The sequence below is a fragment of the Protopterus annectens genome, chromosome 2.part1, assembly GCF_019279795.1.
Source record: "Protopterus annectens isolate FY-2018-M chromosome 2.part1, PAN1.0, whole genome shotgun sequence".
NCBI classification, from domain to species: domain Eukaryota; kingdom Metazoa; phylum Chordata; order Ceratodontiformes; family Protopteridae; genus Protopterus; species Protopterus annectens.
This window is the reverse complement of record NC_056729.1, coordinates 921167348-921183761: the sequence shown is the minus strand read 5'-3', so window position 1 is coordinate 921183761 and position 16414 is coordinate 921167348. Positions and strand designations below refer to the sequence as shown.

Genomic DNA, 16414 nt, shown 5'->3' with positions numbered 1-16414 from the left:
GTGCAGTGTTTGGGTGGTGCCTTTGTTGGAGTCACACATAGGTCCGGCCATACGGTACACATTACGGACGGACATGTTTGTGTGGCGTCCATTTCACTGTGTGTGCAGGTAAGGAGGTGTCAGTCCATGGGGCCTACACTGTCAAAGTATGTGCTATGCGTTCCCTCTTTGCCAGGGCATAGGCATATTGCACGCCTCCGCTACCTACTGGGGCTGGCACAGCGTGTTCATGGCGCTGAACGCCCTGTGCCTGTGCTTGCCTTGGCAGTTGTGGCGGGCTTGGTGGCCCTACACCATTATGTCCCTGCAACAGCTGTTTCCGCAGAATCATATTGTGTAGCATACAACATACTATGAATATGTGGGCACATGTGCCTGGAGAGTACTGCAAGGCTCCACCGGATGTATCCAAGCACCGGAACCGTGATTTCAACATCCCAAACACGCTCTATGATTATTCTGGTTTGTGCGTGTGCATCATTATGGCGTTCTTGCATGTGTGTGTGTGCATTTCTGATGGGTGTCATCAGCCACGGCTCCAGTGCATAGCCAGCATCCCCCACAAGGTGACCTTGTGTGATGTCCCTCCTGGCGAATACCTGATACAGCTGTGAGGCATGCCAGATATGGGAGTCGTGGAAGCTTCCAGGGCTGCCAGCACACACATCCATGATAATGCCCTGCGCATTGCACACGACCTGGCAATTGATGGAGGGGTATCCCTTGCAGTTTATGTAGCGTCTACCCTGCTCCCCGGGTGGTGACTTGATTTCTATGTGCGTACAGTCGATCGCACCCAGTACCTCCGGGTATTGTGCCACACGGTGGAAGCGGCGCATAATGCTAGCCAACTCCTCCTGAGATCTGGGGAAGTTTATATACTCATGGGCATGTCGTAACATGGCATCCAGGAACTGGTGTAGTACCCTAGATGCTGATGCCTGTGAGATACCCATTATATCCCCGGTTGGCCTTTGAAAGGTACCTGTAGCCAGTATTCGCAAGCTCATACATACCTTTGTGTCCACTGGGATGGGCTCCTCTGTTGTCTCTTGTTCTCAGGCGTGGCCGGCACAGCTCCACTATTTGCTGTAACGTGTCCCTGTCCACCCTGTAGCGCTCTACTATCTCCAGGTCTTGCAGCCCCTGGTAGGTCACCCTTGGTCTGAACACTCTCCTTCTCCTGTGAGGCCTACGGTAGTTGTCGGCACCGCCCTCCGCAACTCCGTCTGTCTCTGCCACATACCTATGCATCATGGCCACGGCGGCACCCACCATATACATATTAAAAGTTCCCCGTGTGTTTACACCCTACGGTGCGGCGTTTGGGAAATCGCTGTGTGTTGTGTGCATTCACACTTTATACTCTTGTGCTGTATACCCGGTGATGTCATTGGGTGTGTCTGTGCAGCCGTATCCATGGATTATTTTCGGTGTTTTACGGTTGCAACTGCAACGGCATTGCCTTTAGTGTTACATTACAGTTGCCTGCATTGGCTTAGCTTTGCATCTTACATTACTGCATCCTGCAGGCACATGGCATATGATGCATTTTATCTGCAGCCGCAGTTATGCTACCTCTGTTCTTGGCTGTGCTATTTCGGTTCTTTGTTCTTTGCATTTCTACTACATCCCCTACTATCTTTGCATTCATATGCCTCCCCTTTCCCGTTATGCAGGAGTCTGCATACAGAGTTGTCGGCTGCCGTTTGCCCTTCCTGGATTGAATGGTGTTGATTGCTCATTACGGCTCCAATTACACTGCTTCCGCATTGCCTCATATTCTCTGCATTACCTTCCTATATCCGTGGTTGTTGACGGGGAGGCCGTCACATGACTGGGTTGGGGAACATAGTCATCCTCGTGCACATGCATCTGTGCGCGCATTATGTACTCTCAGCGCATCTATTTCCTCACACGCCAGTCCTGCTGCTGTGATGTGCATTGTACAGCCCAGGTTTGCTGGCCTCCAATATGCTTCCTCCTACAGTGGCACACCCCTCTGCGATTGACATGTATCTCGTGTAGGCCACTCCTCGGTGTAGTACCGCTGCCGTTGCTCCATCCTTACACCGGCGCCAGCTTTGCGATTCACTATTATCTGCCTCATTTGCATGGCATTGACTGCTAATACATGGTTACGGCACCGAACACTGCCACCACTCCTTGACAACCCTTGTGCTGGGGTTGGGCTTCCCATACATACTATGGTGTGTGGTGGCTGTACAGCTGATGTGTATTATACAGCTCTTTTAGGACATTGTCATATTATTTCATTGCTTTGCACCTTCTGTACACATATCTGGGGGTTCTGCTGTGGTTTCTACGTACATGACATTTTTGTCATTATTTACAGTTTGTGCATGTTTTCTTTGGACATTCTCGGTGCCTTTCGCCTTTGGCATATTGCACCTGTATGTTACCTGACATTGACAGCCTTCCGTTACTCCTTGGTCATGTTTGGGTAAATGTAAACCGTTTTTTTCGGTTTACATTGCCGTGCCCTTACGCTACGCATATCCCACTTCGTGAATCGCTATTTGCCTTCATTTGCATGGTGCAATACCGCACACAGTGTGATTAGCATACCTACGCCGGGGGCGGCGCAGGTCCAGCGCACGCCGGTAGTGCACGTGGGATTGCTTCATACCTGAATCGCTCGGTGGCCATATTTGGCTTTATAACGCCGACGCTATGCTGGCGCCTGGCGCAAGGTTCATGAATCCCGGGGTCTGAACTGTCACCCTCTTGTAAGGTTAGAAACTGCTTCTGTCCTGTAAACCACAACTTGTAGAAATGAAATAGCTGAATGTTAGACTGGTCAATCATGCATCAAGCTTGTTCTTGATGCAAAGTAAAAGTCCTTCATGAGATAAATGTTTAGCAGCCTTAAAACTAGTAGCCTCCAATATACCCTGAAAATCACCCTCATTTTTTTGCTGTGTACTACTGCATGCCATTTTAGCCCTTCCTTGCTGATAAGGTTCTACATTTTAAAATCTACTGTTTTTTTCTATGTTTGTTTATGTTTCATAATTAGAAATACTAACACAAAACACAGATATTGACCTGACACTGAGACACCACCTTCATGAATAGAGACTAATATGAGAACACTGCCTAAAACTCTAGTAATCATGTTAAGCCTATAAACCTTTCTCTGGACCTAATTTATAATTGAATTCTTAAGTTACTCACAGCAATTGTGGTTTGCCTAAATATCTTTTTTATCTTTTTTCCTTTATAGGCAAATACCTGATCTAAATCTACTGTATGAGGCTATCCGGCTGTCCAAACCAGTTTTGCTTAAAGACCCATGTCAGTTGGCTTCACAGCTTATAGGTCGATTACATCAGATTGTAGCTGCAGACACTCCTGTGGCACCAGGTACAAAAAGGGAACATCACAATAGCAATTAAGTGTTGCATGAAAGATGCTTTTTTTCTGGGTATCTGGGATGAAGTTTATCATACGATTTATACTGACTTAATGACATAAGGCAGAATATTATTTCAGGTGCATTTATTGTACACATTTTGTATTGAATTATAAGACACAGTACTTGATAAAACTGAAAAATGTGTTTAATATAGTTACTCTTTTATATCCTGCAGTTTTTCTGAACTATGTGCTATAATGACTATATATATATATATATATATATATATATATATATATATATATATATATGGGTCTACTTCATTTCACCTAACTTCCAATTCACTGACTTTCATTTCACTGACCCCATTTCACTGAAATTTAATTTGACTGACACTTCATTTCACTGACAGTTCATTTGACTGACAAGTATTATTAGCAAGAAAATAGAATATGCCCCCTTCCCCACTGTAGTGCGACCCTGGAGTTAGAATATATAGTTGGGGGTGTGGGGGCACAGCCCCCCACATCGGGGGGTGTGGGGGGCACAGCCCCCCACTTCATTTCATATGACATTGTTAAGTTTTGATATAATATTGCTTAGTAAAAGAAAAGTAAGTGGGGGGCTTCACCCCCCACACCCCCCATTGTGGGGGGGGGGCTGTGCCCCCACACCCCCCAACTATATATTCTAACTCCAGGGTCGCACTACAGTGGGGAAGGGGGCATATTCCATTTTCTTGCTAATAATACTTGTCAGTCAAATGAACTGTCAGTGAAATGAAGTGTCAGTGAAATGAAATTTCAGTCATTTGGTCTCAGTCAAATGGGAGTCAGTGAATTGGAAGTTAGGTGAAATGAAGTAGACCCATATATATATATACATATATCTGTGTGTGTGTATGTATGTGTGTATATATATATATATATATATATATATATATATATATATATATATATATATATATATATATATATATATATATATATAGCGAGAGAGAGTTTTTTTTTCTAAAATGGTGATGTGCAATCCTAAACTTTTAAATGTATGGAGTAAAAATGCTTATTTTTCAGCTAGGAGGCATCATGTGCCACTGCTGTATTACAATCATAATTTCATATTTTCCAATGAACTTCAGAAATGCTCTTAACACTTAAAAAAGAATAGTATATATTAGAATGTTTTTTACGTAATTTTGAGGAAAACCTGATATGTAAAACTGTCATGCAGTTTTGCAAGCAGCAACACTAGCAAATCTGTCCAGGACTTGATGTAGAAATTCAGAATTGGGAACAGTATACCTGAAAATAAACTGTAAACTTGAAACATAAGGAGCACATTTTTTTTGTGTGTGTTTAATCTCGTGTAACTTCAAGACACCAAAGCAGTCTATATTTTATTGCTTCTTAATGTTCTATGCTATTTTAAGTTCCTGCAGATCTGTAAGTAGTTATTTCTAATTGCCAAGTTGTCAGCCCAAAAGGAACTAATTGGAGGTAGACATAGTGATTTTGTTTTCTTGTTAAGTCTTCCTTATCCTAGAATTTGCTGTCATTAAAGATGAGATTACGATGCCCTACTGTCTTGTGCAAGATCTTCCTTGCATTCACTTAGAATAGCATTACTCAGATTTATTGCTTACTTTGAGAATCACTGGACAGATCCCCTGGGATTCATAGAGAACTGCACCTTGGGAGGTAAGCTCTGCAGCCAAAAAGGACTGTTTCTGTGATTGTGGAAAAGACACATTAGATACAATTAGGAAAGACATCATTATTGGCAGATTTGCATATCTCTGAATTGTGTGGTGTTAGCATTAGTGCTACTCAGCACTTTTCTTGTTAATCACCTCTAATGGACCATGCATCACATTGGCACAGGCACCCCCTCATTCCTGTCACTTTACAAGGCATCCCTGCTGCAGCTTCGTATTTCTCCTGCCCCTCACAAACACATATTGACTGCAGTCAGTCAATAATGAACGATACTGGACTTTCATTCTTCGTCTTGTTCCTAAACTGCATTGTGATGATAGACCTGTTGCTCATTAACCTTTTAAGTGACTTGGAGAAATATTTAAAGAATCTGTGGCACTAGTGATCCTCCTGGCTTTGTCAGGAAGTTTTCAGCATTTCTGTTTAGAGGTATGGCACCCCCACTCCCCAATGGACACATTCCCATCCTTCACATCTGTCCTTAATCTTTCCTGCACTTTATTCCCCATAACTCAAGAACTATTACAGGTAAGCAGTAATGTCAGACATTAAGAGTTTGCTCCATGTGCCAAAGGTACAGAGCTTGAAACTTTTCTCCATTTTAATTTTTAACATTTTAAGTGACTTAAGGCAATATTTAAAAAGTGTGTCTCTGGTATCTAGTGAAAATGCAAAGGACTAAACCTCTGCTTTGTTAATGAGCTGTTTTTTGCAGTGAGGGTACAAGTGTCTAGTGCTCTCCCTGCCTGTACATCTGTCGAGCTGCACAATCTGTTTTCTATTAACTATTTAAGTGGCTTTAGAGTAATAGTTAGATTTCCATGGTGTCTATTGACCTCCAGTATTTCAGGATTTGCTTGCTGTCTAGGGCAGTTTAGAGGTGTGACAGACTCCCCCCAGCAACAGAAACATGCACGCGCTCACACACACACACAGACACACACACACACACACACACACACACACACACACACACACACACACACACACACACACACACACACACACAACTCCCCTCACCCAATAACATTCAACAGGCATTCTCAACCATTCACCCACAATCACTCCCCTCATACACAAGCACCTAGCTAAACACACACATATACACAGACACACAAATGCAAGCCTACACCCATACACATTCACTTAATCACCTGAGTCCACTCATTCTTTTGCATACAATCAAATATACAGTCATACAGCCACACATATGCACCCAGCCCCCAGCTACTACCTATCTGCTAAACTTCCTGGCACTTACCTCTAATGTGATCTCACCCACTGAAAGTAAGGAGTGAACATGAAATTTTGGCCAAGTTAATTGGGTGGGCCAAGCTAAGATGTACAGTGGAGTGATTCTCTGAATCACTCATCTTTGTAAATACCTTACCACAGGTATTTCTAGAGGAGACCACATGGCTAATTAGCATGGGCTGCTCCCCCAGAAAGCCTCATTAGCATATAGCTCGGCCAAGAAGATAGCCCACTGCAGTGATCCTGCATTCCATATAGAGTCACTATGTTGGGGCTTACCATTGGAGACAAACCTTTCTGAATCTGCTCCAGACTGTAATACGCCTTCATTCTTCATCCACTGAAGCTGCTTAAGCTAAATTTTTTGGAAATAAAAATTTGGAATCAGTTATCATTTCAGTCAATTTCTATCAGTGGTATCTTCTTCAGTATGAGACTACACAGTAAAAATGCTGTGAATTAACAAAAGCTCATTAAGTTAATCCTAACATGTCTGCCTAATGAATTCCCTCTAAAATGTGTTAGCATATATGATATGATATGATATATGATATATGATATGATATGATAGAAGAGGTTGGGTAAATGCCATGAGTTTATCAGTTTAATTAAAATGCAAAGACAGGATACCACTTGAGATTCAAAATATCTAGAGGAAAAAATAGGCTGTGGTGATATTACAACAGTGTCTATCAATACGTATTGGTATTAGCAGTCATATCAGATAATCCAAAGTTATACAACTAATGTGAAAAAGAAATGAGGAGGACAGGGGGAGCTCTGGAATCCAAAGAAGCCATCACTGTTAGAAACACAAAGTTGTCATTTCACTATATAGACAATTCATGAGACTCCAACTGTGGTCCTGAAGGTCATTTTGATTACTGTTATTTGCTCATTTCCTTCTCCTATTTTCATTTGTGAAAGTATTCAGAGAACTAATCTTCCCAAATTTAATGATCTCTATCAAAATTGATTTTTTTCATCAAAATTAGTGTCTCTTTCCTTGGACTGTTTATTGCCAGTGCCCTAGCCTACTTTCTGCATTTTCATATCTTTAGTGTAGTGTACATGGGTTCATTGGTGTATACTAAGCTAACAATCACTAGGGTCCTTGTAAGTCTAGCTGTGCAACCTAAATGTAGTCCACAAATATGATTTATATAGGGGGTGATTTAATGACTGCCTCTGTCTATCACAGACATAGGCACCAGACTAGGGGTGAATTTCTGATTACCCATCCATTGGTCCAAGTTGTGCTTAAATAGGGTTAGGGAGGAAATTTGCTTCAGATGGAGAGCCTGTTCCAGAGAATGGGAATTCTCTGAGAAACATATCTGTCTCTCCAACATGTCCTGTTTATGTTGCAATTAAAATTTAGGTCTTTTGATCTAATATTTCTGATGTTTGTTTTGCAGATGAGCGCAAGTTTCATCAAAACAAGGTCCAGGAATACCTGGTACAGTAGGCAAAGATCACTTCTTAGAAGTCGGTATGACACCATGTAAAGAGAATTGGCTTTGAGGTGATCAGTGTAGGACATTGTGTTTACTCCCTGTATTGTTTTGTAAGGAATCTTTGTAGACATTCCATTTGCTGCATGTGTTTTATCAGGTACATACCGAAGGGGAAATTATATTCTATGATAGGGGCTGATGAGGTCTGAGTACAGTTTTACAATGACCTGTCTAGACCTAGATGCCATGTCCTTATTTATAAATTGAGCAAAACAGAAGGCTTTTCTTACTACCTTGGACACATGCTGGTTGAAGGCTAGGTTACTATCTACATGAATTCCCAGATCCCCAACTAGTGAATCAACATTTAGGAGTGTTTTATTGGTGATGTAGTTATTTGGGTTGGCAAACTTCACAAAAGGTAATATGATGCATTTCTTGGCATTGAGTTTTAAGCCATGGCTTTGGCAACAAGCTTTTCTCTGTGTTAGACCTTCCTGAAGGGTGTTCTGATCTTGGGGATACGATGATCGCTCCCAGTTTGCAATAATCTGTGAACTTGGTCAGCCAGAGGCACATGACATTGGCTTTGACCTCTGTGAAGCAGATGTCATAGAGAAGTGGGCCCAGTACATAGCCCTGAGAGAGTCCACTGGTGACCGGCCTCTTTGTGGAGGTGGCCTCACACATCCTAACCTCTTGGGTCCTATCCATGAGCCACTAGCTATCCCGTGTTTTATAAAGGGGTTTATGCCTAGTTCTGTAGTTTCTTGACAATGCCTAAGTGGGGTATTTAATTAAATGACTTAGTCAGATCTAGGTATGCAGCATGCACTGCTTTCTCCTCATCCTTAGTGATCTTTTCAAAGAAGTGTGCTAGGTTCAGTAAATATGACCATCCTTTGACAAAACCAAACTGGGATGGATCCAGTGTTTGGAGGTCTGCTATGTCCTTGTTAATAATTTCCAAGATAATCCTTTCCATGACTTTCCAGCTAAGTCTAATTGATCTGTAGTTTCCAAGATTTGTTGAAGGTCCTCCCTTATGAAGGAGGATGACCATTGCAGTCCTCCATTCACATTTCACAAAACCTGTTTTAAATCTATAGTTAAATAGTGACTCCAGGGGTCCTGATAAGTTGTATTTTAGACTGTTCAGGAGGCATCCTGAGATATTATCAGGGCCCACCGAGGTTGTGTTCTTGGCTTTAATGAGCAATACCAGTGCATGCTCCCTAGTTATAGTTGGAGTGGTTATTTTTGAGGGTATTTCTTTGGGCATGGTTGGGGGTGGGTAAAGTTGGAACTAAATTTGCCTGCTAACAGGTTCGTTGTATTGCCAGACTCATTGAATGTGGCACCATTAACCACCAGTTCAGCATGTTGGTGTGTACTGCCCTTGAGGTTTTTGACATAGCTGAAGAAGTCCTTATGGTTATCTTTCACCTGGGAGGCTATCTTAACCTCAAAAGTTGGCTTGTCCTAATTAGCACTCTTAATTGCCTATTTCATTTGATGGGAGAGATTTCGTCTTTATGGGAATCACCCTGCATTATTTTTGCCATATTTTTTTCCTTTTGTTGTATATCCTGTTTAGTTCGGGATACCACCAGGGCAGTTTGTTTCTGGGGCTAGTTCAGGGCTTACTTCTGGTAGGTACAGCAACCTTGGTACAGCCATTGATATTGTTGTGCAAAGTTTCTGAGTGCACTTCAGCATAGGCTGCAATGTTCTATGTGTTTCGGCGGGCACTGAATTTTGACAAACTGTCCCTTACAGTAATAAAAGGTAGTTTGCCTGGGAATAGTTCCTAATGGTTACTGGTTTTACTAGAGTTATGGAGTTGATTTTGATTGAGGCAGCTTAATGCTCGGACCTCACCAGGAAGGATGAGACATTGGGGGGGGGGGGTAGGTGAAGCATTCTCCCATATTTGTGAGAACGAGGTCTATTATGTTGGAGCCTGAAGTGGGCGGATTTGCTGTTTAGTCAAGGGTGTCTGCATTTATGAAGTCCAGAGTCTCAGTGCCTATAGATCTCAGGCCATGTAGGATTCCCAGTCCATAGAGAGATCATTAAAGTCTCCCATGAGTAGGGTGTTAGGTTTGATGGTAAGTGTCTCCAGTAGGTCCAAGTAGGCATTGTGGGCTTCTTGGGACATTGAGGGCAACCTTTAGCTGGCTAGGATATGGTATGGGATTTTGTCTATGGTGATCTGCATGTAGAGGAACTCCAGAGCTTCATCCTGTTTGACGAACCTAGAGGTTTGCTTGTTATTGATGTATATCAAGACATCTCCACCTTTAGCCCTTGTTTGTGCAATTACTGGTCTAAAAGTGTAGAAGGCACTGAAACCTTGCACTGCTGGGACATTCTCTGCCGCTTTAAACTATGTTTTGGTAACTGCGTAGATATCTGCATTCTTGAGTGTGAGGAGGACTTAGAGAGAGTGTATTATTTTATTTAGGCTCCTGGCATTGAACAGTAACACCTTAGGATTCAGCTGAGTTGATGTTGCTATCTTGGTAGTTTTGTCATAGGTTCATAGGTTGATACTAGGCTATCTGCCTTAGGGCATTTATAAGCCTAGCCAGAGTGTGTTTGGCTTTCGCCACCCTTTTAGATTAGTTGATTGTATAGTAGGTCACAGAAGATAGCCCTTTTGAGGTTAGTTTACTGTGCATCTGTCTAGTAGGGACACAGAAGAGATCCCAGGGGTAAACCTATGATCTCCCATCCACTCGTCAAGATTTCTCTTGAAGAGGGTCATTGAGGGGCTCTGCCTAACATGGATTGGGATTTTGTTCCAGAGTGAGGGGAGCCTCTGGGATATGAATCTGTCCCTCCAGCATGTCCTATTTATTTCTGTGCTGAGGTTTAAGTCCCTGGAGCGTGTAGCTCTAAGGGATTTGGATTTCCTGAGGTGGAGCATGTCCATTAATTCTGGGTTGGACATGGCTTTATACGTCAGGCACAGATCACTTCTGAGTAGGCGGTAAGCAACTGAGTAGAGCTGGAGTTTCTTTAGCCTAACTGCGTAGGGCATCTGTTTGAGTCCTTTGATCCTCTTGGTGAGGTACTTTTGGGGTCTTTCCAGTTGCTGCAGGTGTCAGGTAAGGTACATCCCAAATGGGGCATTGTATTCAATTAGGGGCCTGATGATGATGAGTAGAGGGGCACAATGATCTCTCTTGATCTAGATGTAAACCCTTTCATGATAAGGTGGGCTATATAGAAGGTCTTTCTAACCACTTTGACAATGTGATTGTCAAAGGAGAGGTTGCTATCTACTTGGGTCCCCAAATCCCTAATTACTTCTTCCGTACTTAGTGGATTACCACTTATGTGGCAATTTGTGGGCACTTTGTTTTTCCCAAAGGGGATGACTATGCACTTTTTGGCATTTAGCTTTAGGCCCTGGCTCTGGCGCCAGTTATCCGTCTCTGTGAGACCCTTTTGGAGGATGCTTGTGTCAGTCGGTGAGTCGATTATGGCACCCAGTTTGCAGTCATCTGCGAACTTGGTCATCCATAGTCCTCCTGTGTTAGCCTGTACCTTAGAGAAATATATACCGAACAAGAGAGGTCCCAGGACTGAGCCTTGTGGGATGCCACTTGTAACTGGTTTAGAGTCTGACATGGCACCTGCAATTCTGACCATGTGGGTTCTATCCCTGAGCCAGTTTGCAACCCATCTTGTGACATAGGGGTTGATATTTAAGGTGGTGAGCTTATTTATGATGCCCAAGTGGGGTATTGTGTCGAAGGCTTTTGCGAGGTCCAGGCTGTGTGGACTACCTTCCCTTCATCTATGGCTTTGGTGACTGTTTCAAAGAAGTCGACCAGGTTCAAGAGGCAAGATCTGCCCTTAACAAAGCCAAATTGGGTAGGATCCAGTGTTTGGAGGTTCCAAATGTCTTTGTTTATGAGTTTCATGAAGATACACTCCATAGCTTAGCAAACCAGGCTAGTCAGGCATATAGGGCGAAAGTTTCCGGGGTCCGTTGTGGCACCACCTTTGTGGAGTGGGACCACTGTTGCTGTACGCCATTCCTTGGGTACATATCCTGTAGTAAGGCTGAGATTGAACAGTGACTTTATGTGAGGGTTCACTTCTTCTTGGAGTTCATGTAAGATGCAGCCCAGGACACCGTCCGGTTCCATTGATGTTGTGTTTTTTGCTTTGGAGAGGGCAGCTCTCACCTGTGCATCTGTGATGTCAGGGAGGCTACACTCTGTTGGGATAGACATTTGTTCTTTTGTGGGGGAAGGGGGGGAGAAGTTTGCACTGAACTTGTCTGCCAGGATGTTGGCAATGTCTGTGGGTTCAGTGTATTTTTTGTCATTTTGCACTAACTCAGAGCATATCTGGTAGTTGCCAGCCAGGTTCCTGATATAACTAAAGAAGGCCTTGTGATTATCTTTAGCGTCTTGTGCAAATTTTCTTTCGAAGCTGGCCGTAGATGATTTTATGAGGGATCGTAGTTTCTTGCTAGTACTGATCAGAGATGCCTTCCCTTTTTGGGATTTTGCTCTATCATGTAGTAGCTTCCTCCTTCTGTTGTATAGCTTATTTATGGCTGGGGTCCACCAGACAGGTCTCCTGCCTTTGGAGGAGTGAGTCTTGGTTTTATTTGGGATAGCACGAACAATGCATTCCTGTAGGTGTCCACAGAATGTGTTTGTAAAGGATTCTGCGGTTTGGGCCATATTTTCCACTGGCCCTGGGGCTTTGAAGGATTCCACCTCAGGTTTGAGAAGTGTGAAGTTTGCTTTTGAGAAGTTCTTCACAGTGGTTTCCTTGGCTGGGGGTGGGGATGGGTTATGGATGTCCAGTGAGATTAATTTATGGTCAGATCTTACCAATGAGGGGTATACCTCTTGTATGGAACATAGAGTCCCCATGTTGGTGATGACCAGGTCCAATATGTTTTCCCCTCTTGTGAGAGTGGTGACCAGTTGTTCCATAGCATTTGAGTTTATAAATTCTAGGAATCATTGGGTGAGGGTGTTGGGGCTTGAGTAGTGCTCCCAGTCTATGTTTGGGTAGTTGAAGTCACCCAATATAATGGTGTTTGGAGAGACCTTCATATTCTCCAGTGTTCTCAGGAAAGCCGAATGGGGTTCCTGAGTTTGGGAGGGTGGTCTGTAGCAGGCTACAAACTGAAAGGCAGTTTTGCCCACTGTTAGTTGCACATGGATGGTCTCCGATGCTTTGTGCAGTGCCACTAACCTGGAGGTTTGGGTATCTTTGATGAATATGGATACTTCCCCTCCTTTTGTGGTTCAGTCCGAGTTTTGGGGCCAAAAAGCATGGTATGAGGTATAACCTGGTAGTGCTGGGGTGCTCTCGGGAGCCTTGAACCAGGTTTCTGTTACTGCACAGATATCGATATTCTCCATACTGAGGAGAGCCTCGAGTGCGTGCATCTTGAGGTTTAGACTTAAACCCTTAGTTTCTTTTTCCTTGTGTTGTCTATGGAGGTGGGTTTGTCTTTTGAGCCTTGCCTAAAAAAGGCACTATGGGGGTGGCAAGAGCCTTAGCCAGTTTTCGAAAGCCCAGGGGTGACAGGTACAAGACATCCCTAGCGAAGCAACGTGGCTTGTTGAGCATGTCATCCCAGGCTGACAGTCACAGGATCCTCTTTGAATGACACCAATACTTTAGCCAATTGTTAAAATTGATCATTTTGTCTTTATACTGTGGCATCATTCTTGGTGAGGGTAAGATGCTACTCAAGGTCAGGGTCATACCAGCCTGGGCTACATGATCAGAGAGCTCCTCTATGTCTCTTTTCATGTAGTCCAGGGAGGTACATCTCAGGTCATTCACACCAGCATGGACAATGACGGAGTCATATTTGTACTTGCTTTGGAGTGACCTGAGTGCTTGTGTTATGTGGCGGATCCTGGCACCCGACAGGCAGCTTACAGTGACCTTCTCCTTGTTCAGCCTGGTGAGTGGGATGTCAGTGTGTCTGACAATAGAGTTGCCTATTACAAGTGTATTAGGTGTGTTGTTTAGCCTTAAGGGCTGTGACTATGTGGCACACTGACTTTGTGAACTATGTGATACGTGGGTATTGTTGTGGGGTAGTGGTTGCTTGGATGCCTGCTTTGGAGGTCTCTGCTGCTTGGGCAGATTTTTATTTAGAGCCTCTGAGTATGTTTTTGTGTGTTTATGTGTTTGGTTTTCTGTTGCTATAGGTCTATGTGAGACTGGATTTGTGGTGTGTGTGGTTACCTTCTCCTCCTGACTGACTGCACCAGTACTGGGTTGAGAGAGCTCAGCCTCTAGTTTGGCTATATAGTTGCATCTCTCACATATATTTGAGCTTGTTGGGAGGAGGAGAGGTGGTCTATGTACTTAAGGCAGTTGTAACATTGCCTCAAGATTCCCAGATTCACCATCTGGACTGGAGAGTAAACCCAAAACTGACTTTTGGACATGCCAGAATAGTATAAAGAACTACGTTTTGACTGATCAAAAAGGACCAATAGGGAGCCAAGTACTTAAAGGGAGCATAAGAGGGTGTAGTGCTTTAGTTTATTAGCGCTTACTTATAAGATTACTTATACGAGCAACTGCAGGGGTTTAGAATGAAAATAGAGTGCTTACTTTGAGATTTAGAACAGTTCTAAGGGAAAAAGCGAAGAGCAGACTTTGTGGAGCTGGGAATAGTTTAAACCCTTTTAAGCGGCGCTGCCCGATGCTGTGCTATGCGCAAAATCATGCGAAACCACGCAAATGCAGGTTCTAAAGCAGGGAAACTGAAAGAGATAGGAATTGACCCAGAACAGCCAATAAGCTACTAGTTTCAGGGCTGAAACCACTCCTCCAGGGACAGATAGGCTGCTCAAAGTTCCCCACTCTCACTGGTGAACAGAGAAGCTTCCTGCTATCCAAGTAAGGATATGGACAACACAGGAAACTATACCACAGTCCGGAATTCAGCAAAACCTGAAATCTGGACTAATCTAGTTCAGCAAAGGCGGGAAAAGAGAATATATATTTTTTTTGTTTGTTTTTTTCAGGAAACAGCAGAAAAACACACAGAAAAAAACTGTAAATGCTATAAACAGGCTAGCGCACTTTAGTGTGTAGCCTACAACAGTTATACAATACAAAAGTGATGCAAATTGATATAAAACAAGTGCAAAAACTGTAAAAAGCAGAAGGCAAATGCAATTTAAACTTTTTAAAGCACAGTTCAGTTAGAAATTCACTTTTTAGGCGGGAAAAGGCAGTCGGAGCAAAAAAACAGAGAAAAAATACTTAAATCTGGAAAAGTCTCTCTTGGGTCTCTCTGTTGCCTGTATCACTCTGCAGGACACCACGAAGAGCTGTGCGGAGTTGTATACTGGTGCAAAACTGCGCAAATGTGGGTTTTAAAGCAGGGAAACTGAAAGAGATTGGAATTGACCCAAAACGGCCAATAAGCTCCCAGTTTCAGGGCTGAGACCACTCCTCCAGGGACAGATAGGCTGCTCAAAACTCCCCACTCTCACTGGTGAACAGAGAAGCTTCTTCCTATCCAAGTAAGGATATGGGCAACACAGGAAACTATACTACAGTCCGGAATTCAGCAAAACCTGAAATCTGGACTAATCTAGTTCAGCAAAGGTGGGAAAAGAGAATTTTTTTTTGTTTTTTTTTTTTGTTTTTTTTTCAGGAAACAGCAGACAAACACACAGAAAACACTGTAAATGCTATAAACAGGCTAGCACACTTTAGTGTGTAGCCTACAACAGTTATACAATACAAAAACAACTTAAATTGATATAAAACAAGTGCAAATACTGTAAAAAGCAGAAGACAAATGCAATTTAAAGTTTTTAAAGCACAGATCAGTTAGAAATTCGCTTTTTAGGCGGGAAAAGACAGTCGGAGCAAAAAAAACAGAGAAAAAATACTTAAATCTGGAAAAGGCTCTCTTGGGTCTCTCTGTTGCCTGTATCACTCTGCAGGACACCATGAGGAGCTGTGCAGAGTTGTATACTGGTGCAAAACTGCGCAAATGCGTGTTTTCAAGCAGGGAAACTGAAAGAGACAGGAATTGACCCAAAATGGCCAATAAGCTGTTTGTCAATTTGGCATTGCCTAAAAAAAAGCAATATGGTGGTGGATAACATTTTAGCCAGTATTCAAAAGCCTAGAGGGGACAGGGGCAGACCATCCTTGGCAAAGCAGTGTGGTCTGTTAACCATGTCCTGCTAAATTGAAAAATATTGGATTCACTTAGAATTACACCAGAAAGGCAGCCAATTATTAAAGTCAATAATCGTTTGCTCATATAGTGGCATCATCCTCCGTGATATTATGCTGCTCAATGCTAGGCTTATACCAACTTTAGACACATAGTCTGAGAGCACAATAATATTTCTCTTCATATAGTCAAGGGAGGTACATCTCAGGTATTTATACCTACATGGACTGTGATGTTATCATACTGATACCTGTGGTGTAATGACTGGAGTGCATGCATGATTTGGCAGATCCTGGCTCCAGATGATAACAGTTAGTTGCTTATCTTCTTGTTTAGCCTGATTAGGGAGGCATCATTATGTCTTAAAATGGGGGTCCCCTATGATGACAACCCTGGGAATTCT

General features: G+C 43.0%; 1 protein-coding gene across 1 annotated transcript in view; it reads left to right on the top strand.

Annotated features, from left to right (window-relative positions):
- LOC122794919 (NACHT and WD repeat domain-containing protein 2-like) overlaps positions 1-16414 on the top strand; it is a 1236179-nt gene that overhangs the window by 717187 nt on the left and 502578 nt on the right. The window contains exon 16 of the mRNA XM_044063511.1: positions 3248-3387. Within this exon, the coding sequence (XP_043919446.1) occupies positions 3248-3387 (140 nt within the window). The remainder of the gene's footprint in view (positions 1-3247; positions 3388-16414) is intronic.